Source organism: Xenopus laevis, chromosome 3S (assembly GCF_017654675.1).
Source record: "Xenopus laevis strain J_2021 chromosome 3S, Xenopus_laevis_v10.1, whole genome shotgun sequence".
Classification (NCBI taxonomy): Eukaryota; Metazoa; Chordata; class Amphibia; order Anura; family Pipidae; genus Xenopus; species Xenopus laevis.
This window is the reverse complement of record NC_054376.1, coordinates 123,374,738-123,402,414: the sequence shown is the minus strand read 5'-3', so window position 1 is coordinate 123,402,414 and position 27,677 is coordinate 123,374,738. Positions and strand designations below refer to the sequence as shown.

Sequence of the window (27,677 nt, the reverse complement as noted above, 5' to 3'; positions counted from 1 at the left end):
GATTACCCTTCGTTGGGCAGCGAGTTGCCGCCTAGCAACGGCGAGCCCCTCTGGCACATGTCATTGTGATTGGACAGAATGGTCAGAGAGGCGTGGCTTCAACGTGCGACAAGACCAATGGCCATCAAGAGACGTCGGCACAACAGTTGCCTTTTTCAAAAAAAACAACAATCGTACCACGTGGGGCGGTGACGTCAGAGACCGACAACAAGCGATTGGGAAGACCGAAGCCAGCGATTCTCAGAGAGACGAACCGCGTCCGTTGGAGGTTTGTGCTGGTCTTTCACCTGCCGGACACCGGGTCACGTGCTCAGCCTGTGTTTGCGCGGGAAGACGGCGATATAAGGTGAGATACGCGCGAGGTTTGTCAGGGCTTTGGGCTTTGAGTTGCGCCGGCTGTTTGTCATCTGCACCTGTCACTGGCCGGAACTAGAACAACGGAAGCCTCCCAGCTCTGTGCCCTCCGGCTATTCCCTCATAATAATAATAATAATGTCAGATACATGAACATAATATACACACTGCTCCTCGTATTCTCTCATTAACATCTCAGCTCTGCTCCCAAACGTCCCATCACTTCTATTGCTTTTCCTACAGAGCCACAAATGTAACCCCTGCTGTCTCCTCTCATCTCCCTCTGTCTCCCCTTTGTCTCCTCTATTATCTCCCTCTGTCTCCCCTTTGTCTCCCTGTCACTGACATTCCTCCTCTAACCTCTGTCACCAACATCTCATTCTGTGTCCGTCTCCCCCGTCACCAACATCTCATTCTGTGTCCCAGTCCCTGTCTCCCCCGTCACCAACATCTCATTCTGTGTCCCAGTCACTGTCTCCCCCAGTCACCAACATCTCATTCTGTGTCCCTGTCTCCCCCCGTCACCAACATCCCATTCCGTGTCCCAGTCCCTGTCTCCCCTGTCACCAACATCCCATTCTGTGTCCCAGTCACTGTCTCCCCCCGTCACCAACATCTCATTCTGTGTCCCAGTCACTGTCTCCCCCCGTCACCAACATCTCATTCTGTGTCCCAGTCACTGTCTCCCCCAGTCACCAACATCTCATTCTGTGTCCGTCTCCCCCCGTCACCAACATCTCATTCTGTGTCCGTCTCCCCCCGTCACCAACATCTCATTCTGTGTCCCAGTCCCTGTCTCCCCCCGTCACCAACATCACATTCTGTGTCCCAGTCACTGTCTCCCCCCGTCACCAACATCTCATTCTGTGTCCGTCTCCCCCCGTCACCAACATCTCATTCTGTGTCCGTCTCCCCCGTCACCAACATCTCATTCTATGTCCCAGTCACTGTCACCAACATCTCAATCTGTGTCCCAGTCACTGTCTCCCCCAGTCACCAACATCTCATTCTGTGTCCCAGTCCCTGTCTCCCCCCGTCACCAACATCTCATTCTGTGTCCGTCTCCCCCCGTCACCAACATCTCATTCTGTGTCCCAGTCACTGTCTCCCCCCGTCACCAACATCTCATTCTGTGTCCCAGTCCCTGTCTCCCCCTGTCACCAACATCTCATTCTGTGTCCCAGTCACTGTCTCCCCCCGTCACCAACATCTCATTCTGTGTCCCAGTCACTGTCTCCCCCGTCACCAACATCTCATTCTGTGTCCCAGTCACTGTCTCCCCCAGTCACCAACATCTCATTCTGTGTCCGTCTCCCCCCGTCACCAACATCTCATTCTGTGTCCGTCTCCCCCCGTCACCAACATCTCATTCTGTGTCCCAGTCCCTGTCTCCCCCCGTCACCAACATCTCATTCTGTGTCCCAGTCACTGTCTCCCCCCGTCACCAACATCTCATTCTGTGTCCGTCTCCCCCCGTCACCAACATCTCATTCTGTGTCCGTCTCCCCCGTCACCAACATCTCATTCTATGTCCCAGTCACTGTCACCAACATCTCAATCTGTGTCCCAGTCACTGTCTCCCCCAGTCACCAACATCTCATTCTGTGTCCCAGTCCCTGTCTCCCCCCGTCACCAACATCTCATTCTGTGTCCGTCTCCCCCCGTCACCAACATCTCATTCTGTGTCCCAGTCACTGTCTCCCCCGTCACCAACATCTCATTCTGTGTCCCAGTCCCTGTCTCCCCCTGTCACCAACATCTCATTCTGTGTCCCAGTCACTGTCTCCCCCCGTCACCAACATCTCATTCTGTGTCCCAGTCACTGTCTCCCCCGTCACCAACATCTCATTCTGTGTCCCAGTCACTGTCTCCCCCAGTCACCAACATCTCATTCTGTGTCCGTCTCCCCCCTGTCACCAACATCTCATTCTGTGTCCGTCTCCCCCCGTCACCAACATCTCATTCTGTGTCCCAGTCCCTGTCTCCCCCCGTCACCAACATCTCATTCTGTGTCCCAGTCACTGTCTCCCCCCGTCACCAACATCTCATTCTGTGTCCGTCTCCCCCCGTCACCAACATCTCATTCTGTGTCCGTCTCCCCCGTCACCAACATCTCATTCTATGTCCCAGTCACTGTCTCCCCCTGTCACCAACATCTCAATCTGTGTCCCAGTCACTGTCTCCCCCAGTCACCAACATCTCATTCTGTGTCCCAGTCCCTGTCTCCCCCCGTCACCAACATCTCATTCTGTGTCCGTCTCCCCCCGTCACCAACATCTCATTCTGTGTCCCAGTCACTGTCTCCCCCCGTCACCAACATCTCATTCTGTGTCCCAGTCCCTGTCTCCCCCTGTCACCAACATCTCATTCTGTGTCCCAGTCACTGTCTCCCCCCGTCACCAACATCTCATTCTGTGTCCCTGTCTCCCCCCGTCACCAACATCCCATTCCGTGTCCCAGTCCCTGTCTCCCCTGTCACCAACATCCCATTCTGTGTCCCAGTCACTGTCTCCCCCGTCACCAACATCTCATTCTGTGTCCCAGTCACTGTCTCCCCCCGTCACCAACATCTCATTCTGTGTCCCAGTCACTGTCTCCCCCCGTCACCAACATCTCATTCTGTGTCCCAGTCCCTGTCTCCCCCTGTCACCAACATCTCATTCTGTGTCCCAGTCACTGTCTCCCCCCGTCACCAACATCTCATTCTGTGTCCCAGTCACTGTCTCCCCCCGTCACCAACATCTCATTCTGTGTCCCTGTCTCCCCCCGTCACCAACATCCCATTCCGTGTCCCAGTCCCTGTCTCCCCTGTCACCAACATCCCATTCTGTGTCCCAGTCACTGTCTCCCCCCGTCACCAACATCTCATTCTGTGTCCCAGTCACTGTCTCCCCCCGTCACCAACATCTCATTCTGTGTCCCAGTCCCTGTCTCCCCCCGTCACCAACATCTCATTCTGTGTCCCAGTCCCTGTCTCCCCCTGTCACCAACATCTCATTCTGTGTCCCAGTCACTGTCTCCCCCCCGTCACCAACATCTCATTCTGTGTCCCAGTCCCTGTCTCCCCCTGTCACCAACATCTCATTCTGTGTCCCAGTCACTGTCTCCCCCCTCACCAACATCTCATTCTGTGTCCCAGTCACTGTCTCCTCCTGTCACCAACATCTCATTCTGTGTCCGTCTCCCCCGTCACCAAAATCTCATTCTGTGTCCCAGTCCCTGTCTCCCCCCGTCACCAACATCTCATTCTGTGTCCCAGTCCCTGTCTCCCCCCGTCACCAACATCTCATTCTGTGTCCCAGTCACTGTCTCCCCCCGTCACCAACATCTCATTCTGTGTCCGTCTCCCCCCGTCACCAACATCTCATTCTGTGTCCCAGTCACTGTCTCCCCCGTCACCAACATCTCATTCTGTTGTCCATCTCCCCCTGTCACCAACATCTCATTCTGTGTCCCAGTCACTGTCTCCCCCCGTCACCAACATCTCATTCTGTGTCCCAGTCACTGTCTCCCCCGTCACCAACATCTCATTCTGTGTCCCAGTCACTGTCTCCCCCCGTCACCAACATCTCATTCTGTGTCCGTCTCCCCCCGTCACCAACATCTCATTCTGTGTCCCAGTCACTGTCTCCCCCCGTCACCAACATCTCATTCTGTGTCCCAGTCCCTGTCTCCCCCTGTCACCAACATCTCATTCTGTGTCCCAGTCACTGTCTCCCCCCGTCACCAACATCTCATTCTGTGTCCCAGTCACTGTCTCCCCCCGTCACCAACATCTCATTCTGTGTCCCTGTCTCCCCCGTCACCAACATCCCATTCCGTGTCCCAGTCCCTGTCTCCCCTGTCACCAACATCCCATTCTGTGTCCCAGTCACTGTCTCCCCCCGTCACCAACATCTCATTCTGTGTCCCAGTCACTGTCTCCCCCCGTCACCAACATCTCATTCTGTGTCCCAGTCACTGTCTCCCCCCGTCACCAACATCTCATTCTGTGTCCGTCTCCCCCCCGTCACCAACATCTCATTCTGTGTCCCAGTCACTGTCTCCCCCCGTCACCAACATCTCATTCTGTGTCCCAGTCCCTGTCTCCCCCTGTCACCAACATCTCATTCTGTGTCCCAGTCACTGTCTCCCCCCGTCACCAACATCTCATTCTGTGTCCCAGTCACTGTCTCCCCCCGTCACCAACATCTCATTCTGTGTCCCTGTCTCCCCCCGTCACCAACATCCCATTCCGTGTCCCAGTCCCTGTCTCCCCTGTCACCAACATCCCATTCTGTGTCCCAGTCACTGTCTCCCCCCGTCACCAACATCTCATTCTGTGTCCCAGTCACTGTCTCCCCCCGTCACCAACATCTCATTCTGTGTCCAGTCCCTGTCTCCCCCCGTCACCAACATCTCATTCTGTGTCCCAGTCCCTGTCTCCCCCTGTCACCAACATCTCATTCTGTGTCCCAGTCACTGTCTCCCCCCGTCACTAACATCTCATTCTGTGTCCCAGTCCCTGTCTCCCCCTGTCACCAACATCTCATTCTGTGTCCCAGTCACTGTCTCCCCCCGTCACCAACATCTCATTCTGTGTCCCAGTCACTGTCTCCTCCTGTCACCAACATCTCATTCTGTGTCCGTCTCCCCCGTCACCAACATCTCATTCTGTGTCCCAGTCCCTGTCTCCCCCCGTCACCAACATCTCATTCTGTGTCCCAGTCCCTGTCTCCCCCCGTCACCAACATCTCATTCTGTGTCCCAGTCACTGTCTCCCCCCGTCACCAACATCTCATTCTGTGTCCGTCTCCCCCCGTCACCAACATCTCATTCTGTGTCCCAGTCACTGTCTCCCCCCGTCACCAACATCTCATTCTGTGTCCATCTCCCCCTGTCACCAACATCTCATTCTGTGTCCCAGTCACTGTCTCCCCCCGTCACCAACATCTCATTCTGTGTCCCAGTCACTGTCTCCCCCCGTCACCAACATCTCATTCTGTGTCCCAGTCACTGTCTCCCCCCGTCACCAACATCTCATTCTGTGTCCGTCTCCCCCCGTCACCAACATCTCATTCTGTGTCCCAGTCACTGTCTCCCCCCGTCACCAACATCTCATTCTGTGTCCCAGTCACTGTCTCCCCCCGTCACCAACATCTCATTCTGTGTCCCAGTCACTGTCTCCCCCCGTCACCAACATCTCATTCTGTGTCCCAGTCCCTGTCTCCCCCCGTCACCAACATCTCATTCTGTGTCCCTGTCTCCCCCCGTCACCAACATCCCATTCCGTGTCCCAGTCCCTGTCTCCCCTGTCACCAACATCCCATTCTGTGTCCCAGTCACTGTCTCCCCCCGTCACCAACATCTCATTCTGTGTCCCAGTCACTGTCTCCCCCAGTCACCAACATCTCATTCTGTGTCCCAGTCACTGTCTCCCCCGTCACCAACATCTCATTCTGTGTCCCAGTCACTGTCTCCCCCAGTCACCAACATCTCATTCTGTGTCCGTCTCCCCCCGTCACCAACATCTCATTCTGTGTCCGTCTCCCCCCGTCACCAACATCTCATTCTGTGTCCCAGTCCCTGTCTCCCCCCGTCACCAACATCTCATTCTGTGTCCCAGTCACTGTCTCCCCCCGTCACCAACATCTCATTCTGTGTCCGTCTCCCCCCGTCACCAACATCTCATTCTGTGTCCGTCTCCCCCGTCACCAACATCTCATTCTATGTCCCAGTCACTGTCTCCCCCTGTCACCAACATCTCAATCTGTGTCCCAGTCACTGTCTCCCCCAGTCACCAACATCTCATTCTGTGTCCCAGTCCCTGTCTCCCCCCGTCACCAACATCTCATTCTGTGTCCCTGTCCCTGTCTCCCCCCGTCACCAACATCTCATTCTGTGTCCCAGTCCCTGTCTCCCCTGTCGCCAACATCCCATTCTGTGTCCCAGTCACTGTCTCCCCCCGTCACCAACATCTCATTCTGTGTCCCAGTCACTGTCTCCCCCAGTCACCAACATCTCATTCTGTGTCCCAGTCACTGTCTCCCCCCGTCACCAACATCTCATTCTGTGTCCCAGTCACTGTCTCCCCCAGTCACCAACATCTCATTCTGTGTCCGTCTCCCCCAGTCACCAACATCTCATTCTGTGTCCGTCTCCCCCCGTCACCAACATCTCATTCTGTGTCCGTCTCCCCCGTCACCAACATCTCATTCTGTGTCCCAGTCCCTGTCTCCCCCCGTCACCAACATCTCATTCTGTGTCCCAGTCACTGTCTCCCCCAGTCACCAACATCTCATTCTGTGTCCGTCTCCCCCAGTCACCAACATCTCATTCTGTGTCCGTCTCCCCCCGTCACCAACATCTCATTCTGTGTCCGTCTCCCCCGTCACCAACATCTCATTCTGTGTCCCAGTCCCTGTCTCCCCCCGTCACCAACATCTCATTCTGTGTCCCAGTCACTGTCTCCCCCCGTCACCAACATCTCATTCTGTGTCCCAGTCACTGTCTCCCCCCGTCACCAACATCTCATTCTGTGTCCATCTCCCCCTGTCACCAACATCTCATTCTGTGTCCGTCTCCCCCCGTCACCAACATCTCATTCTGTGTCCCAGTCACTGTCTCCCCCCGTCACCAACATCTCATTCTGTGTCCCAGTCCCTGTCTCCCCCCGTCACCAACATCTCATTCTGTGTCCGTCTCCCCCCGTCACCAACATCTCATTCTGTGTCCCAGTCACTGTCTCCCCCCGTCACCAACATCTGAAGACTCTGTCACCCACTTTATTCTCATCACAGTAGCTGAATGTTATAGAGATTAGCCATAGATATGAAATTGGGGTGAAACCTGTCCCTGCTCCCCTTTTACACGATTATTCCTGTTGGTATGCTCCTGAACCCTGTTGATTTGGGAAATACCGTATATACTCGCGTATAAGCCGAGTTTTTCAGCACCCAAAATGTGCTGAAAAACTCAACCTCGGCTTATACGCGGGTCATACGTAGATACGCTCCTTCCGCGGCCCCAGCAGGACTGTCTGTGACTGACTGTGTCGCCGCCCGGAGCAGGTCCAGGAGCTCCGGGCGGCGCGTCCTTCCCTGCCGGCGTTCACTCCCAAAATGGCGGCGCCCATGGCCGCCATGGGCGCCGCCATTTTGGGAGTGAACGCCGGCAGGGAAGGACGCGCCGCCCGGAGCTCCTGGACCTGCTCCGGGCGGCGATCATACAGACAGTACTGCGCTATGGGAGAGGGAGGTATGTTGCAAATGTACCGAATCATAGTGATAAATGTTATGGGTTAAAACCCCAGCCCCTTCCAAAAAACAATATTACTTTATGCTAATGTTATTAAACTTTAAATCTAAAAAGCTACAGTTATCTTTTGGATGAAAGAGACCCAGTGCCAGGAACATGCTCAATATTAAGTAAGTGCAAAGTGGTCCAACAAAAATATAACCTAAATGAGCCTGACACAGGTGCAATGTCGCCAGATTTGACAAATGTTTTATCAGAGCTGCAAGGCTCTCAGGTCCAGACAGTCCTGCGCTATGGGATCACACAGACAGTCCTGCGCTATGGGAGAGGGAGGTGTGTTGGGGCCGCGGTACCTTTTTTCTGCTTTCCTAGGTGCAGCACCTCATTGGCACATTCACATCTTGAAATCTGACATGGGGCCCCTAGGCTTATACACGAGTCAATACATTTTTCCAGTTTTCTTAGGTAAATTAGGTACCTCGGCTTATACACGGGTCGGCTTATACACGAGTATATACGGTATGTCGCTCCTTTCCTTCTCTCATCATATTATTCCTATTGTCAAACCCTGTCACTTCTCCCTTTGCAGTAAAGCCTTGATCCACCCCTTTCTCTTTATACAACTAATAAAACTCTCCGCTGTGCCCGTATCATCTCTCAGCCAGATTACTGCAACCTTTTACAAAATGACACTCCGACTCCTACTTTTAATCCTTTCCACTAGTTTTCTCTTCCACTACTTGAATTCTCTCCCCTTCAGTAAAGCCACTTTCCTGCTGATCTTTCCCATAAAGCAAATAACCTCACTACCTTGCTTCACTTGTATGTCCATATGCTACCACACTTAGATTGTAAGCTCTTCCTATTAATATATATATATATGTAAATTATACCTTTGGAGGGGGGATTTTGCTTTGGGTTAACATCAGAAGTGTAGGGCAGGGAGGAACATTAGATGATATCTCAGACTGGCGCTGAGAGTATTGGCTTGGCTTTCAGTGAACTGCTTGAAGTAACATAATGGAAATTATTTGCTATTCTGTATGTAAATATTTTTTTGGGTATTATGACTATATTGAATCATTTTCTTCTGTTACATTTTGAAACTGTTAGTGGATTAATTGTGTTTCATTGTTTCTTGTAACTGCCACTTAATTATGATTTTGTTTTTGCTAACAGAGCCTCCTCATATTTCTAGATCTGTGCTCTTTATGTGTTTATGGCCCAGCCTGTCATTCAGCCATAGTGCCACATGTCACTTAAAGGAGAACTAAAGCCTAACTAAAGAAATAGCTAGAAATGTTGTACATTATGTTTTGTGCTTCTGTATCAGCCCAAGGCAACCACAGCCCTTTAGCAGTAAAGATCTGTGTCTCCAAAGATGCCCCAGTAGCTCCCCATCTTCTTTTCTGCTGATTCACTGCACATGCTCTGTGCTGCTGTCACTTACTGAGCTTAGGTAGCCACTCACAATATACAGTACACATAGAATAGAAATGTCACAATATAAGGCTGATTAGTAATTAATATACATAATTACTACATGGCAGCACAGAAACCAGTGCAATTAGCATCAGAATTTAATAATCAGCAAAGCTGTAGCATCAGCTTATATTACAGCCAGGGAAGCTCATTTTCTGCTGGATAATTAGTGACGAGCCCTAAGCTTAGCTTCTCAACAGCCAATCAGAGCCCACTGAGCATGTGAGTGTCACAGACACTTTTCAAGATGGTGACCCCCTGTGACAAGTTTGAAATCCTGGATCATTGCTGCTATTGACAAGCTGAAACTTTAGCCTTGTGCAATAAGTTCACTATGTAAAATATGGCATTTGTTGCCACATTTGTTATAGGGTTTAGTTCTCCTTTAAAGCTACAGATGTGCCTTTTTGATGTCACAGGTAAATAGGCAGGTCACTGATCAGTTACATCCAGGTGACTGAGCTGATGCTTTGACCTCATCACATACTATCTTCAGCCTATGTTTGTTATCTATTGTGTTCAAGTTGATTTAATTAATACATAGGAAGATGATTCATCATGTTCAGTAACTGTCCTTATAGTGGTGACACTGGTGATTATGAGATACGGTGTGTGTAGTCCATTGTTTTGCACTGATTTGTGTCGTATTCTCTACTCCCTGTCTGCTTGCCTGTCACTGGTTTAAGTACAGCTGTCATTCCCTTGTTTGTCTTGCCATCTTGAAACTTGTCAAGATTTAGGGGGGAGCGCTCCCGAACTGTGGGGTTGGAGTAGTACAATAGGGGCTCAGCCTAAATTCCAGGTTTTAGAAAAAATGAGACAAATCCTGTTTTAGTGGGATTCTGTTCATAACATTTTAGTCATTGACAGCGTCGGACTGGAGGGCCAGAGGCTCATTTGGGCTTCTGCCACAAGGCCCCTCCTCCCCCATTAATCGCTACTCTGCCCCCTCTACCTCCCAGAGGCCCCCCGTCCCAGCCACTATCCCCCTCCGGGCCCTGCTTTTACCTGTGTGTTAACTGCTGCCACAATCGGGCTGGGGGGAGGCAATCAGAGGGTAGCGCGGGCTGTAGGTGAGTCTTGGTCGGCAGGACCCACAAGGGCTGGGGGTTCATCGGGTTTTTACCCGGTGTCCCACCAATCCAGTCCGACCCTGGTCATTTATTGAAGATATGCATATCACTAGGCTGTGAAAGTGCACCAGCAAGATGTAGTATTTACTAGCTACTCTGTGCTGTGTGTTTACTGGCAACATGTGGTACAGCTAGATCAAAGAAGTGGCAGTAAAAAGGTTAAAGGATAAGTAAACCAGTAAAATAAGTGAATTTAAAATTAATGAGGGTGCTATTTTAAGCACTTTTTCATTTACATTCATTATTTATTTTGTTTTTATTCCAAGATATTAAGGTATACATGTGCTGTTAATATGAATGAATTTTGTTCCAACAGCGCCACCTGCTGGTCAGTTTCCCACCAGTCTGACCACCAAATCAGCTTATTCCCTTCCCTAAAGTTGAAAGACGGGATCAGAGCAACATGGTTACTCATACATGTGGCCAAACTGAAAAAGATTTAGCCTCCAACCCTTGGGATGAACAAACAGTCAAAGAGTTTCTGTCCACCAAGTAGTCAAGGAAGTTGTCAGGAGAAAGAAAGAGGCTGCTCTGATGTTCTTCTGCTTAGGAAAAGAATTATAAACCTCTCTCACATCTTTCCTAAGCAGAAGAACATCAGAGCAGCCTCTTTCTTTCTCCTGACAACTTCCTTGACTACTTGGTGGACAGAAACTCTTTGACTGTTTGTTCATCCCAAGGGTTGGAGGCTAAATCTTTTTCAGTTTGGCCACATGTATGAGTAACCATGTTGCTCTGATCCTGTCTTTCAACTTTAGGGAATAAGCTGATTTGATCACATGGGAAGTGTGGACCCCTGCATCTCCTGATGGCTGATAAAAGGGCACATGCAGCACTGTGCAACTAGCACAAATTAGCACAGATATGTGATCTGCTAAAGAGCCTTGGAGCTGCTTGAAAAGAAGGCTCAAAAAATGCCCAGACCAATGTGTTGATAGGAAAGGCTACAACCAAGTAAGCCTTATCAGAAAGGTCTGTATAAATACACCAGTAAACCCTCAAAGTAATGCTGCTCTGAGTCAAAAGAAACAGCACATTTCTTTCCTTCTATTGTGTACTCATGGGCTTCTGTATCAGACTTCCTGTTTTCAGCATAAACCTCCAGGGCTAGGGCTTGAGCATGCTCAGTTTGCTCCTCCCTCCCTTTTGCCCCTCCCTCCTCCCCTCCCAGCTGTAATCTGAACCAAGAGCTATAAGTGAGCAGGGAGAGACTAAGCCATGAAGTGATGTCACACCAAGCTAATATGGCAGCTGCTATCGTAAACAAACAGAGAGCTTCTAGAGCTGTTTACTCAGGTATGGTAAAACATTCTACAGAAAAATTATAGTGTTATAGCTTGTACTATTGTGGCTAATCTATTGGCAATAAACTTCTTCAGTAGCTTTCTTTCTCCTTTGATGACCTTTTATAGTCTGCAGTCATTTATTTGGATTCCACTGTTCTTATTTAATTTTTCTATTCTGATCTTGCAGCTCTCCCTCATGTTGCTACAAGAGACCAGCGCTGGAGACCGCCTGACACGAGCGGCTGCCAGGGGAGACCTAACAGAAGTGAAAAGGCTTCTCCATGAAGAGAGGATCCACCCTGACTGCCTGAACTGCTTTGGGAAAACTGCTCTGCAGGTGAGATGATGTAGTGGGGCCACACAAAGCCATTTCCCAGCATTCGGACCAAATCATCACAGGGAATTTGACTTAAGGTGCCATAGACGTAACAATGACGATGTTTCCTGGAAAAGATGTTTCCAAGGAAGATCTTTCATTTCAGTACACACGTTTAGAGCTTATTCGTCAGATAGAAAATGGAATTCGATTTTCTTGATTTATCATACTCTGGCCCTTTAAGAACTCGAATATGACTATTCGGCACCTAAAACCAGCCGAATTGCAGTTTAAGTCAATCTGGAGTTGTTTGCAGCCTTCCTGACATTCAAGTTTTTTTCAGAGAACAGTTTTTTAAATTTGAATTGAATTCAATTCGAGTTCTCGGGTCGATTTAATTCATCTGAGTTTTAAAAATTCTATTTGTTTAATAAATTTATATTGGTCGAATTTATGGGAGTTTTTAAAAACTCACATGAATTGGAAAGTCGACCCTTGATAAATGTGCCTCTAACAGTTCAACTTTCCAGGCTGAGCTCTGGTCTTTTCATATTCTCTGTGACTCACAGGATATTCTTCTCCAATGAGGGAGGAAAAGCAGTTAAGTAGTAACTTAATAGAACAGCTCTGAATAGTTAGAGCACAAACAGCACCAGTAGCAAAGGCACAAGAAACAAACTGGTACATCTTGCTCAAAATCATGTTATCATTATGTTCTATCATTATAAATAGATGGAGTGTAAACTTGACATGGAATTAACTGTGACTATTACAAAGTCCTCTTTTGCACCAGAGCAAACCTGGATTTATCTTGAGTGGCCCTTTAAATCCATCACAAATGGCTCCTAATCCTCTGCCAAAAGATGCCTTGTCCTCGGTGAAGTTCAATTGTTTCTGCAGGGTGGGGCATTCCTTATTATTTGCTTGTGCTCTACTGTTGGGTGACCACTCCCTGTACTAAGGGTGTGTTCACCACTACACAACAAATTATGCCCCACGCCCAGCAGCCAGGGGTTAACTAAGGCATGGGTAAAGTGTCACTGTGCAAGTGGCAGTCATTGTGTATATTCATGAAGTGAGCTCTGAAATACTTATCTCCCCTTATTTTGTTGGCACACATTTTATTTTATTTGTTGTTTTACTTCCTCTTCAGTCTCACATTCCGTCCACTCTTTTCTTAACATTCTCTCTCCTGCCCTTAAAGGAGAACTAAAGCCTAACTAAAGAAGTAGCTAGAAATGTTGTACATTATGTTTTGTGCAACCACAGCCCTTCAGCAGTAAAGATCTGTATCTCCAAAGATGCCCCAGTGGCTCCCCATCTTCCTTTCTGCTGATTCACTGCACATGCTCTGTGCTGCTGTCACTTACTGAGCTTAGGGACCCACTCACAATATAGAGTACACATAGAATAGAAATGTCACAATATACGTCTGATTAGTAATTAATACAGATAATTACTACATGGCAGCACAGAAACCAGTGCAATTAGCATCAGAATTGAATAATCAGCAAACCTGTAGCATCAGCTTATATTACAGCCAGGGAAGCTCATTTTCTGCTGGATAATTAGTGACGAGCCCTAAGCTTAGCTTCTCAACAGCTGCTCAGAGCCCACTGAGCATGTGAGTGTCACAGACACTTTCCAAGATGGTGACCCCCTGTGACAAGTTTGAAGTCCTGGATCATTGCTGCTATTGACAAGCTGACACTTTAGCCTCGTGCAATAAGCTCACTATATAAAATATGGTATTTTTAGCCATATTCATTTTTAGGGTTTAGTTCTCCTTTAAAGGAAAACTATACCTGTTCTGTTTCGGTCCACTTGAGTTCAGCTGTCTGTGGAGATCTGTCAATAACAGTGAGTTGTGTCATGTAAAGGTCCTGGCCCAGATCTAAGGGAACTATCACTAAGGACAGTGGGTTGAAACAGAACAGTCGGAGAATATAATTGCCAGCCAAGTTCAAATTGGGCCATCTTTGTGTTAGTTCTGAGCTTGTAAGGAGCAGCCAGTCATCAGCAGCAGCACAGTGCATGTGCATAGCAGAGAATCAGCAGTATATCTGCACACTACAGTGTCCCCTCAACAGGATTTATCAGCATCCAATGTGAATAATTACATGTACAGATTTGCTTCAGTCAGGAAGAGCTTTTCTACATACCAATGTTCACACAATTCTGCTATCCATATTCTGCACAGAGACACAAGTGGGATATATTCTATATTGAACTTTCTGTAATCTGCCTGTCTGCTCAACACCTGCCTCTCCCCTGCTCTGAGCTGTGTGTCACATAGACCTTACACTGAAAATCCTGCAGCCAGTGCAGTCATTGCTACAGTATGTCCCAGTTACGCTCTGTTAAAGGTACTTCAGAATGTGTGTATCAAGAACCACAGTCCACTGGGGTACAATACAGCTCCACCTTGCCAGAACAAAGTATCAGATCCAAAAGGAAGATCATACCTACTATTAAATTAAAGGAAAATTTTGAAGCTACTAAAGAGCAACTCTCAGATAATCTCACTGAGCTATGGAACAAATCAGTACACTGCATGTCTGTGGTTAGTGACCAGGAAGTACTGCACCTAGAGGGCACTCTCAAAGGTCTCAATATTGCCTTTGAACGTTATCAGAGACTTGAGTACTAAATATTCATCTTTCTTAAAGAGCACCAACACAGAGGATTCTCTAGAAGAGTTAAGCAGATTTAATTACCTCACTGAGCAAAGAATCAGCCTAGTACAAGAGACTAAGGTGAAGGCTCAAGCAAAAATCACACATCAAGTTGAAGCCACATCTCATGTTTCTGCATCTTCTAGACACACAAAAAGGTCTTCCATATCTTCACATGCAAGGTGTTCTACACTCAGCGCTCTTGCTGATTTAGAAACTGCTAAAATAGAGACTGAATATGCTAGAAAGGGTGCTACCCTTAAAGCAGAGATGGAAGCAGAAACTGCTCGTAAAAAAGCTGAAACTGCTCGTCAAAAGGCAGAAAGGGAAGCAGAAACTGCTCGTCAAAAGGCAGAAATGGAGGCCAAAATGGAGATCTTGCAAAAAGAGTGTGACCAGGCAGCAGTGTTGGCTATACAAAAAGTTTTATAACAAGCTGCTAAAGAGATTGATAGAGACAGTGTCAGTCTAATGGACACAGAGGACTCCAAGTGCACCAAGGACTACGTCTTGAGCCAAAATAGCAGGCATCTGTTTCTGATATATCGGAGCACACAAGCAATTCCTTAAAACAGTCATTTCAAGGCATGGCAAAGATACTCCACAGCTCTAACAGTAGTGTTCTCCTCTTTCTGCTTCAATACCTGTGCTCCAACAAACTATAATTCGAGGTGTTGACATACTACCTGACCCAGTATCACACATGGTCAGTCATCTACCCTCTGACAACGCTGCTGCAGATACATACCCCATTATGATAATGGACTACAAAATTAATCCTAAACTGAATGCCTCTGCATCACCTTAATTCCCTTAATTCAACACTGCTTCTTGCCCAAAGCTTGACCGAACTGAAATATCAGACATTGTCATGGCTCACCGTGAACCAGTCTTTCAAAGTTTGACGACCGACCAGAAACCTACAGGGGCTGGAAGAGTATATCTGAGGCCGCAGATATTGGTATTACAGCCGGACAAGAATTAGATCTACTGATCTACTGATTCAGTGGCAATGTAGCTGCAGGTCTCAGAGCTGCATGGGAACGCCTGGAACAGAGCTATGGCAGTCCAGAAGCCATTGAAGGTGCTTTATTTAAAAGACTCCAAGGTTTTCCAAAAATATCTGGAAAAGACAATCAAAAGTTTAAAGACCTGAGTGACCTCTTTCTTAAACTGGCAAAAACTGATCCTCGCTTGCCAGGTCTCAGCTATCTGGACACTTCTCATGGTGTTAATCCAATAGTAGCAAAGCTGCCATACGGCATTCAAGAAAAGTGGGTAACACAAGGTTCTAATTATAAAGAGAAAAACCAAGTGTCTTTCCCACCAATTACATTCTTCTGCGACTTCATCAAAAGGATTGCAAGGATGAAGAATGGTCCGAGCTTTTCCTCAAGTTTTCCTTCATCAAAACATACACACACCAATTACAGGGATCATAGAGGTCCTTTGTCTGTAAAGAAAACAGATGTTGTTCCTGCCATTACACCTTCCAACAAAGTTGACCAAGGGGAGAAAATCAAAAACCCAAATAGACAATGCCCTATTCACAAGATGCCTCACCCACTCAAAAATTGTCTTGGCTTCAGAGCAAAACCACTGCAGGAACGCAAAGAACTCTTAAAGAAATTTGGCATCTGCTATAAGTGCTGTGCCTCTGTGGAACATTTTGCCAAGGACTGCACAGCTGTTATTAAATGTCTAGAGTGCAACAGCGACACACGTGCCAGCCCTTCATCCACAATCCTCTCCAGTGATACCTTCGAACACTTCTTCCCAAGGAAATAGCGTCGGGGAGAGCTCAAATCAAACCTCAGCTTCTACTTCAGTGTCCACTTCATGTACTGAAGTCTGTGGAGAAGGAGTATATGACAAGTCCTGTGCAAAGATATGCCTGGTTAAGGTATACCCTAAAGGACAGCCTGAAAAGACACTTAAACTCTACGCCATTCTTGATGGCCAAAGTAATAGGTCACTGGTACGAACCGAGTTCTTTGATTTATTTATTCTCCATAAATGGAGAAGTTCTACCATATACACTTGGCACCTGTGCAGGTATTTCTGAAGTGGCTGGAAGAAGAGCTTATGGCTTTATGATAGCATCTCTAGATGAGAAGATAGAAGTTCCTTTGCCTACTCTGGTTGAATGCAACCGTATACCGTCCAACAGAAAAGAAATTCCTTCACCCGAATTTGCCCTTCATCACCCTCACTTAAGGAGCATAGCCAACTGCATACCAGTCATTGACAAGAATGCTGACATTCTCCTTATGCTCGGTAGCGATATCTTGAGAGTACACAAGGTACGCCAGCATCGCAACGGGCCTCATAATGCTCCTTATGCTCAATGCCTTGACCTAGGATGGCTCATCGTAGGAAATGTCTGTAGATATGGAAGAAAGAAATCCACCTATATTTCTTCTTACAAAACCCATGTACTCCCAAATGGCTGTTATACTTATTTTGAACCATGGCCACACCATTACTGTGTGAAATAAAGACTTGGAAGCAACTCAGAGTTTCAGCACATCACAGAGTAGTGTGAATTCTCACCAGTCTCAGGGAGACACTCTAAGTAGCACTGTGTTCAAGTCAACCAGCGATGGCAGCAAAATAGTTCTTACAACTGAGGATAAAGAATTCCTTCAGGATAAGTCCAACAGCTGGGTAGCCCCTTTATCTTCCTGCACACACAGGCAATTTTTGCCTGAAAAAGGCAACAAGCAATCTCTAGCCTCATCTGTTTCAGTCAAGAACCTGTGGTGGTAATTACAGAAATTCCCTCTGTGCAGCATAATGTTGACTTGCTTTGGGATATCCAGAAATATGCATCTATGTACCAGGTGTCTACTTGCAACAAGCCCTTCACTACACATGGAGTCTTAAAAGTAATGGATAACTTCTATGACCCACTTCGCTTAGTGGCTTCAGTCAACTTTCAGTGTAAACTACTGTATGGAGAACTGTCTACAGAAATCTATAACCGGGACACCCCCTTATTAGTGCACAACGTCTCCACCGCACTTATCCCAGCAGACTTTATCTCAAGATTAAAGGGATACTGTCATGGGAAAAAACATTTTTTTCGAAATGAATCAGTTAATAGTGCTGCTTTTGCAGAATTCTGCACTGAAATCCATTTCTCAAAAGAGCAAACAGATTTTTTTTATATTCAATTTTGAAATCTGACATGGGGCTTGACATATTGTCAATTTCCCAGCTGCCCCAAGTCATGTAACTTGTGCTCTGATAAACTTCAATCACTCTTTACTGCTTTACTGCAAGTTGGAGTGATATCACCCTCCTCCCTCCCCCCCCCAGCAGCCAAACAAAAGAACAATGGGAAGGTAACCAGATAACAGCTCCCTAACACAAGATAACAGCTGCCTGGTAGATCTAAGAACAACACTCAATAGTAAAAACCCATGTCCCACTGAGACACATTCAGTTACATTGAGAAGGAAAAACAGCAGCCTGCCAGAAAGCATTTCCCCTTCTAAAGTGCAGGCACAAATCACATGACCAGGGGCAGCTGGGAAATTGACAAAATGTCTAGCCCCATGTCATTGCAGCACACTCTGTGGACGTCAATGGAAGCACATCGGACATCTTTCCAATGTGCTTCTAAACTACTACTATTTGAATGTTCTACAGACTCAAGTTGCAAAAGGCTAAGCCTCACCTACTAGGGATCTCGTTCATCAAAATGAACGACTCACAAAGACTTTACCTAGTGATGGTGGGGAACTACTAAAAGGTAGAAGTAAGGTGACACTACCTGGATTTCTTCAGACTTGTTACTGAACTAGTCTTACTCATATTAAGAGAAGTCTTTAATTCACCTTATGCTTAAGCACCCTGAGGATTGATGAATCAGATCCTGATAATATGAACTCAAGATGCCTGTAAAGGACTTTAATACTGTTTTGCTATGCATGCCTTTTTGTTGTTCTTGTTTTTTCTCTCTATCTTGTTACAGGTCCCTGAAGTACAGGAATCGCCAGGTTATTTAATGTTTAGTTTTTGTGAAATATATAGATTTCAGGCTGGGAGTGTTATATTACACACAACTTGTCTTTTTATTATTGTTATTGTTGTGTGCTGCATCTTTCTCTATTTGTCTTTCACCTCCCCCTCTAGTCCAGGAAGATGCTGCACACAACAATAACAATAATAAAAAGACAAGTTGTGTGTAACATAACAATACCCTCTGAACAATGTAGGTCTCTATAGAAATATGTAGCATAAAACCGCTCATGTATTTCTGGTCAGGTGATCTGAGGCAGCACACAGACCATCATGAAATGGGGGTTCAAGGCAAGAGATGTTAAAGGGCAATATTTACTTAAATATATATACCAGTTTGGTAAGATTCTTTAATTTGATATAAACATTCTGTTTTGGGGTTATTTTGGGTTATAGTTTTCCTTTAACCACATGACCCTTTTTTTACTTTATCCTGTTAATTCACTGTCTTTTGCCTTCACTCCTCCTTCTTATTCTTCTTTCCTTAGTGCAGTTTATTCTCTTTCACATCCCTCCTCTCTACCTCTGTCTCTCTAGGTCATGATGTTTGGCAGCACCCCAGTTGCATCGGAGCTTTTGAAACAAGGCGCCACTCCTAATATTCAAGATGCATATGGCACCACCCCTGCTCATGATGCTGCTCGCTGCGGTTTCCTCGACACCCTGCAGGTTTTAGTCCAACATGGAGCAGAGGTGAACACACCTGATGCCTCTGGCTCCCTACCTATACACCTGGCCCTTAAAGCAGGTCATGTACCTGTCATTACCTACCTTGCCCTTATCTCTGACCTTCAGCAACATGATCGGGAAGGGCATACGCCATCACAGTTGGCCGCCATCTTGGATCCTCGTCTGGCTTCCATATTTGAGCTCAGCACATAGAGGAAACACCCAAAGTTGTCCAAACATGCCATAAGAACAATTAAGGTGCTCAGTTTCTTTTTTCCTAGTGCAATGCATAGTAGTGTGTAGATACTCAGTATTATTGTATAGTTCAGCATGTTTGTTACTGACTGCGGAGAGCTGCAATAGTACCAATGCCCTATATATTGTTCTAAATACTGGGAACAACTGCAGCACCCTTCAAGGGAAGGGGAACATTTGCTAGTGGTTAAATGCTGTTGGTTTTAGGGTAATAACGATGCATTAATGAGCACTTCTTTGTGTACATATTTACATACATGTGGCCGGTTACGTGCAGTTTTTTATTTTAATACTCAGGTCATGTTTAATTATTATTATTTTTTTGAATTCTTCTTCCATCTTTGAAGTCCTTGTCTTTCTGCAATTACTTTATACTTATATATGTTTATCTTTAGTGAAACTTTCTAAATTACAAATGCATTTATTAAAGATTTAGATACAATCCACCCCCCCCCCCAAATATCATTGGTAAATCACGATAATTACATGCCACAAAAAAGTAACCAATTACTCTTCTCACGCTGTATAGAACTGGCCAATCTGAGATCACTTTGAATAATTGCTGGAAATGACAATTTAACCCTTTCTTATCCGTATTAATTTTCTTCCACCTCCAGTACAAATATAGTCGGGCTCATTTACCAGTTTCCCTGAGGCTTCTCATATTGTGCATTCTGAATGATGTGCATAGCTGGGGGGGGGATACAGGGGACACCCAGATGCTGCTCACCTCCTTGCTTCTCCTGTATACAGTGTTATACACAGAGTCAGGTGCAGCTGTTTGTGCTCTTTTCTGGGAATTCTGTGGCTCGGTGCAACCCATATTCCCTCTTCCTATACTGTAACTTCTCAATCTATAACTTTTCCTTTCAACCACCGTTTCTCTTTAATTTATATGCAGCTCTTGTCTCTTGCAGTACAATTACATTAATGGCATTATATAAAAAACCCTGTGTAATTCCCCTATTGCTGCATCAGCAAAATAAAAAATGCCATTCCATGAAGCGGCACAGAGGAATGTGGTTGTGGGTAGGCCCTGGCCCTGCAGAAAAACAATTTCTCTCTTACTTCCCACATAGAGTCGTTCTGAAATGTGCTGAGACCTCCATAGTCCTCTCGTTAGTCCTCTCATTAGAGATTCCTACAGTAGTGTGTAGGAGGGAGGCACATGTCAGCACAGCTCATCCACACAATGCAGCTCGGGGGTTTAAGTGATTGCCCAATATATGACCCTACAACTCCAATAGCACCTGAAGGGCCACAGGTTGGGCAGCACTGATATTAAGAACCCTGTTTCTTAAGTGCCTAACGAGTAACATTTAGTGATTTGCTACTCACTGATTTCCGTTGGTTTTGGAGTTGCTTATTTATAAAGAAATGGGATTCTGCCAGGTCTCAATTACACATAATGGGTTGTCAAACCACAGCCATTCCATGAGTCTACTATAATGATGCTTTATAAATATATATAAATATAGAGCCCAGGGTTTTACTGGTGCCATCTTGCCTTCCAGTCTTGATCCTTTCAGTCTTAATCTTGCCCTACTGTATATGCCACTGTGGTGTCCTATGTTGTGTAGGGCCACCCTGCCAATTTGCACCCCAATTATAGACAATTGTACCCAACTTAGAGACAGCAATGCCTATAGCTTAGGATAAGGAGAAGCAGGGCCAACAGCCACTCAAACGGATCCACAGGACCAGAGAGGATTAGTTAAAAAAATATTTTTAGTTAAAAAATGTATATAATCTCCATCCGCCCTACGCGTTTCGTACCCACTTGTCGCACTTAGTCATGAGCTCATCAACCTTTAAAATAAGTAAATGTAAAATTGATGAGGAGGCTATTCTAAGAACTTTTGTAATTTACATTCATTATTTATTTTCCTTTAATTCCAAGATATTAAAGGAACAGTAATGTCAAAAAATAAAAGTGTTTTAAAGTAATGAAAATATAATGCAGTGCTGCCCTGCACTGGTAAAACTTTGCTTAAGAAACACTACTATTGTTTATATAAATAAGCTGCGGTGTAGCCATGGGGGCAGCCATTCAAAGGAGAAAAAGCTCAAGTTACACAGCAGATAGCAGATAAGCTCTGTCTGTCTAATGGTGTTATCTGTTATCCATTAGTTAACCTGTGCCATATAGCCGTTTTTCAATTTCCGCCATTGCTCCACAGCAGCTTGTTTATATGAACTATAGTAGTGTTTCTGAAGCAAACACATCAGTTTTACCAGGGCAGGGCAACAGTACATTATATTTTCATTACTTTAAATCACTTACATTTTTTGGTGTTACTGTTCCTTTAGGGATACATGTACTGTTAATATGAATGAATTTTGTTACAACAGCACCACCTGCTGGTCAGTTTCCCACCAGTCTGACCACCAAGTAGTCAAGGAAGTTGTCAGGAGAAAGAAAGAGGCAGCTCTGATGTTCTTCTGCTTAGGAAAATAATTAGAAACCTGTAACAAAATTCATTCATATTAAAAGTACATGTTTCACTTAATATCTTGGAATAAAAAGAAAATAAATAATGAATGTAAATTACAAAAGTGTTTAGAATAGCCCCCTCATCAATTCTACATTCACTTATTTTAAAGGTTTACTTATCCTTTAATAGATGACTGGGTGTATTTCTGTGTTGCAATGAATTTCCCCTCCCAATTCAGAAGATCCCGGCAGCCCTGTGCTCCTGCTGTTGATCCCCCACGCCATGTATTCAAGATACGGGATGAAACCTTGCACCGACTGCACATACCGCAAACTGTACTTTTTCTCTCCCATCGTTTGTGTTTCTGTTTTTTTTTTTTTTTTCTTTAACAAATGAATTTTTCCGCATTTAGATCTTTGGACAAAGCTTTTGGTTTTTGAAAAAAATGAATTCTATTTATTGAGCATTTGAAGGAACTGTTTGTATTGTTTTTTTTTTAACTTTTAAATTAATATTGGTGGACTTGAATATTTGCTTGTTTTTATGTGTTTTTGGTTGAAGTTTAATTTATAGATGTGAGCGACAGTTTGAATTGATATTAATATTGCAACCGTCATCCTCCTCTGTTTTAAAGATGAATTTAAAGGAAAACGAATAAATGAATATCGCTGTGAATCATCTTGCATTCCTGAATTTCATTAAAAGCAGTGAAACGGGGCAGTGAATCTATTCTTTGTTTAAATTGCTGTTGATGTATAGTGTGGGCAGCGCCATTGTCTCTCCTGCGTCACTCCGGGGTCACCCCACACACATTTATTCTACTCCCTTTATCCTCACTGTGACCACTTCCCCTTTACCCAAGCCAGAAGTGAATTTGTTATCAACCTTCTTTTCATCCCTTGATACAGGAGAGGCGGGGTACAGAGAAGAACCCAACCATAGACATTTATTAAACAAATTGGTGTCGGTTTTTAGGCTTATTCTTGCTGGTATGGCAGTTTTTTAATTCCATCCAACTGTCATCTGCTCCTGCTCTCAACCATATCTGCTTTCTCTTTTAGTCGGAGTATAATCTGTTCACAAATTTCAGATTTCAGACCCATGAGCTCCTGACAAACAAAGAGATCAGCCAATAAGCTGGTAACCTGGCCGTGTACATATCAGGCTAATCAGGGAGTTCAGATTTTGGCAGTGTCCGCGCAAGGAAAGGCAACTTGCATTAGGCTCCAAGTGTTAGAGCTCAATCACCATAAATAAAGGGATCCAGACACCCAAAAACTACGTAGGTCACTTTACTCCTCTATTGCCTTTATGCATTTCATTCTTACCGAGCACTGACAGTCTGATTAAGTGCTTGGTGAACACAAAACGCGTAAGGTAATAGAGATATTCAAAGAACTTTTGTAACTATTTTTGGTGACCTTCGTGATTTTTGAGTGCCTGGGTCCCCTTATATTTGGTGATTGAGACATATGATTTTTCAGAATGCTTTCTGGAAAGTTTTTTGCTATATACTGAGTTACAGTATTTTTTTTCAACTTTTTTGTACTGTGTTCTATACACAAACTATGAGTTTGGTTCCAAGTCAAACAAATGGCTTGGAGAGTTTGGGAGGGAAAGAAGTTTGCAGGATTCTGCTTCTGAATTCATTTTCTGCAATAATCTCACTGGCATGTCTGGGGTTAATGATTTTTCTGCAGAAATAATACTGGCAGCTGTGGAGTTAAAGCAATATAATATTTTATGCAGTGATCTTGCTAGCATGTTTGGGGTTAAAGCAATGCTCTAAATCCATTCAGCAGTGCTCTTGCCAGCATAGCTGGGGTTAAAGCAATGCTCTAAATCCATTCAGCAGTGCTCTTACCAGCATAGCTGGGGTTAAAGCAATGCGCTAAATCCATTCAGCAGTGCTCTTACCAGCATAGCTGGGGTTAAAGCAATGCGCTAAATCCATTCAGCAGTGCTCTTGCCAGCATAGCTGGGGTTAAAGCAATGCTCTAAATCCATTTTCAGTAGCGATCTTGCTAGCATTTCTGGGTAATTATGGCTAAAGGGTGTGCCAGTGCATGGGGCACATTTTTTGGGTCACAATATTGACATTTGCCCTAGGCCACTTATTTTGTTGACATGGCCTTAGCCCTTGACTCAACAGTTTGATTGCACTGGGGCAACAGAAGTATAGTCAACAGCAGACATACAGGGACCAATGCTGAAAATAGAGCATTGCTTTAACCCCACAGATGCCAGTCCAGCAGGCCCGGACTGGCAATCTGTGAGTTCTGGCAAATGCCAGAGGGGCTGCTATAAGGTCCCATAGAAAGTCAGTATTTAGTGGGCTGATTTGGCCTCTGTGTACCTGAAATGCCAGGGCCTATTTTAATTCTCACTCCGGATCTGCAGTCCAGGTATGGGACCTGTTATCCAGAATGCCCGGCACTTGGTTTCTGGATAACTGATCTTTCCATAATTTGGATCTTCATACCTTAAGTCTACTAGAAAATCATGTAATCATTAAATAAAGCCAATAGGCTGGTTTTGCTTCCAATAAGGATTAATTATATCTTAGTTGGGATCAAGTACAAGGGACTGTTTTATTATCACAGAGAAAAGGAAATCATTTTTAAACATTTGGATTATTTGGATAAAATGGAGTCTATGGGAGACGGGCATTCCGTAATTCTGAGCTTTCTGGATAACGGATTTCCGGAAAACCGATCCATACTTGTATTATTACTGCAGAAAATACAGTTAGAGCATTGCTATTTTCTGCAGTGATCATACTGGCATCTGTGGGGTTAAAGCAATGCTCTGAATCAATTTTCAGCAGTGATCTTGCTGGTGTGCCTGGGTAATTATGGCTAAAAGGCATGCTGGTGTATGGGGCACATTTTTTGGATTTTGATGCCAAAAAACGATTTTCTCCGACCTGCTCCCTGCAGCAATCGCGGGCTGGCCAGAAGTTACAATCACGTGTCGTCACTTCTGGTCCACGGAACATGACGTCAAACGATCGGGAATCATCAGGTTTTTTAGTTTACCCCAGGATTGGCCGCCTGTATGCCACCCCACTGCATCAGATGGGGGTACACGCGGGCCACCCGCACAGTGGGCACAAAAAGTATAATCCAGCTGAGACCCAATCACATTGCGGGTACCGAACCCTGATGCAGGACTCTACCACTGTGAACTGATATCACAAACAAGCAAAGATAATTTTTTTGGTGGACTGGTGAGCAGAAGTGTGGCATGAACTGAATATCTCCTGTTAGTCTAAAAAAATCGAATCATTTTATCATTTAGCAAAATATGATGTCATGGTTCTTATAACATGTAATTGCATGAAGGGGTTAACAGTAATAATAATAATAAATAACAGCAGTCTCCTAAACAGCTGATCCCTACATTCTCGCTGGAGATTACTTCTTAAGACTACGAGGATTTCTGTTGTATGCCATTCTATAGCCACGCTGGAAATTCCCCTGAACAACAACAGCGTTGTGTATTGTCTGAATTATGTATCCTTCCCTTTATGTGCTAATCCCCCACCTTCTCCAGGGCTTTCAGTAAAACCTGCACTAACTGCTTAAGGTCATTAGATTTTTTTTTCTTTTAAGAAAATGGACTTAAAGGGATTCTGTCATGATTTTTTCTGTCATGATTTTTCACTCTAATCATTCACTCTAAAATATAAAACTTCATTCCTGAACCAGCAAGTGTATTTAGTTGTAATATTGGTGTGTAGGTGCATCTCAGGTCATTTTGCCTGGTCATGTGATTTCAGAAAGAGCCAGCACTTTAGGATGGAACTGCTTTCTGGCAGGCTGTTGTTTCTCCTACTCAATGTAACTGAATGTGTCCTAGTGGGACCTGGATTTTACTATTGAGTGCTGTTCTTAGATCAACCAGGCAGCTGTTATCTTGTGTAAAGGTGGCCATACATGGAGAGATCCGCTCATTTGGTGATGTCGCCAAACGAGCGGGCAATATTGGGCTGATCCGATCGTGGGCTCTAGGGGGCAAACCACATAACGATGGGTAAATGGGCGGTCAGATTGCGGGACCGCATCAACGTACAGATGCGATCCGGCGGAATGTTTAGTCCCGATATCGATTTCGGTTGGGGAAGCCCGTCGTAGGGCCCCATACACGGGCCAATAAGCTGCCGACTCGGTCTGTCTGCAGCTTTTATCGGCCTGTGTATGGCCACCTGGTTATCTTCCCATTGTTCTTTTGTTTGGCTGCTGGGGGGAAAGGGAGGGGGTGATATCACTCTAACTTGCAGTACAGCAGTAAAGAGTGACTGAAATTTATCAGAGCACAAGTCACATGACTGGGGGGACCTGGGAAACTGACAATATGTCTAGCCCAATGTCAGATTTTAAAATGAAATATAAAACATCTGTTTGCTCTTTTGAGAAATGGATTTCAGTGCAGAATTCTGCTGGAGCAGCACTAGTAACTGATGTGTTATGGAGTACTACTCCAAGCTCTCTTGCACCTGAGTTCTCTTGCACAGTGTCTATATTTCCATATGATTCAGCCCTTGCGTGTGGGATAAATAAGGCCCATTATATGGAAATACTGGAACGAAGCACTAACTTAGACTTATATATGAACTTTGCTCTTTATCGGAGTTCTCAGTAATTCCTTTGCAGCACTAAGATCGCCTCCTGCTGGCTGAATATCATAAAAAAAGCCATAAACTCACTCGTCTTTCAGTTAACTTTAAGTAAGATGCAGAGAGTGATACTGAGACAATTTGCAAATGCTTTTCATTTTTTTTTTTTTTTTACATATTTAACTTTTTATTCGGCAGCTCTGCAGTTGCCAGGTTCCAAATTCCCCTAGCAACCATGCATTGCTATGAATAAGAGTCTGGGATATGAATAGGAGGGGTCCTGAATAGAAAGATGAGTAATAAAAAGTAGCAGTAACAGTAAATGTGTAGCCTTACAGAGCATTTGTTTTAGTGATTCCCATTTGAAAGCTGGAAAGAGCCAGAAGAAGACGGAAAATCATTTTTTTTTTTTTTTTTTTTTTAAAAATGAAGACCAATTGAAAAGTCGCCATTCTATAACATACCTAAAAGGTGAACCATGCCTTTAACAAGCAATTATTGTTAAAAAAATGGTGAATGAGCCACAGGCGATGAAGAGGAGGATTGTGAGTGATCAGGGGGGGGGGGGCAGGTAAAAACCCAGTGGGCCCCGTCAAACCAGACCCTCACCCCTGATTGTGTCCCCCTAGCCCCGATCCAGGACACAACTTACACACAGGTAAGAACGGGGGTCCAGAGGGGGGGTCGTGGCTGGGGGTCATCTTGGGTTGTAGTGACAGAGGTAGGGAGAGTGGGAGGCCTGAGGTGGAGGGCCTCCAGTCTGACGCTGGGGGGGTTGAAGATGGAGGTGGTATTAAGTGACCAATAGCAGAGAGGACCAACTGTCACTGCTTCCACAGAAACATGAGGAATGCTCTGGCTCCTCAGATGAAGTGCCAGAAAGAGGCATGAAAGGCGTCAGGTCACTATACACGTCATAGAGTAGGAAGTACATCTGTAACCTATGTCTGTTTGTTTTAAATCGCTCAAAATAAAGTTTCTTGATTTGAACTTGTGTCTGCGGGACACTTCCCTAAGCTACTAAACCTTGTGAATAAAATACTGACTGGATCAGAGACCCCTACGTGGAACAGTAACAAGTAAACACAATGAAACAGACACGTGAGCTTAAACTTTTCTTTCATCAAATGCTCTGGCCATGGCTCACATTGGTGGCCACCCCATGAAATGCTCCCGGCTCTCCCATTCGCTC

General features: G+C 45.4%; 1 protein-coding gene across 1 annotated transcript; it reads left to right on the top strand.

Moving 5' to 3' along the window:
* Positions 1-160: 160 nt before the first annotated feature.
* On the top strand, positions 161-22,542 carry cdkn2d.S (cyclin-dependent kinase inhibitor 2D S homeolog). The gene is given in 3 exon segments (NM_001093415.1): positions 161-346; positions 11,679-11,828; positions 19,046-22,542. Coding segments are annotated over 2 exon segments (486 nt in total). The 5' UTR covers positions 161-346; positions 11,679-11,687; the 3' UTR covers positions 19,391-22,542.
* Positions 22,543-27,677: the final 5,135 nt, after the last annotated feature.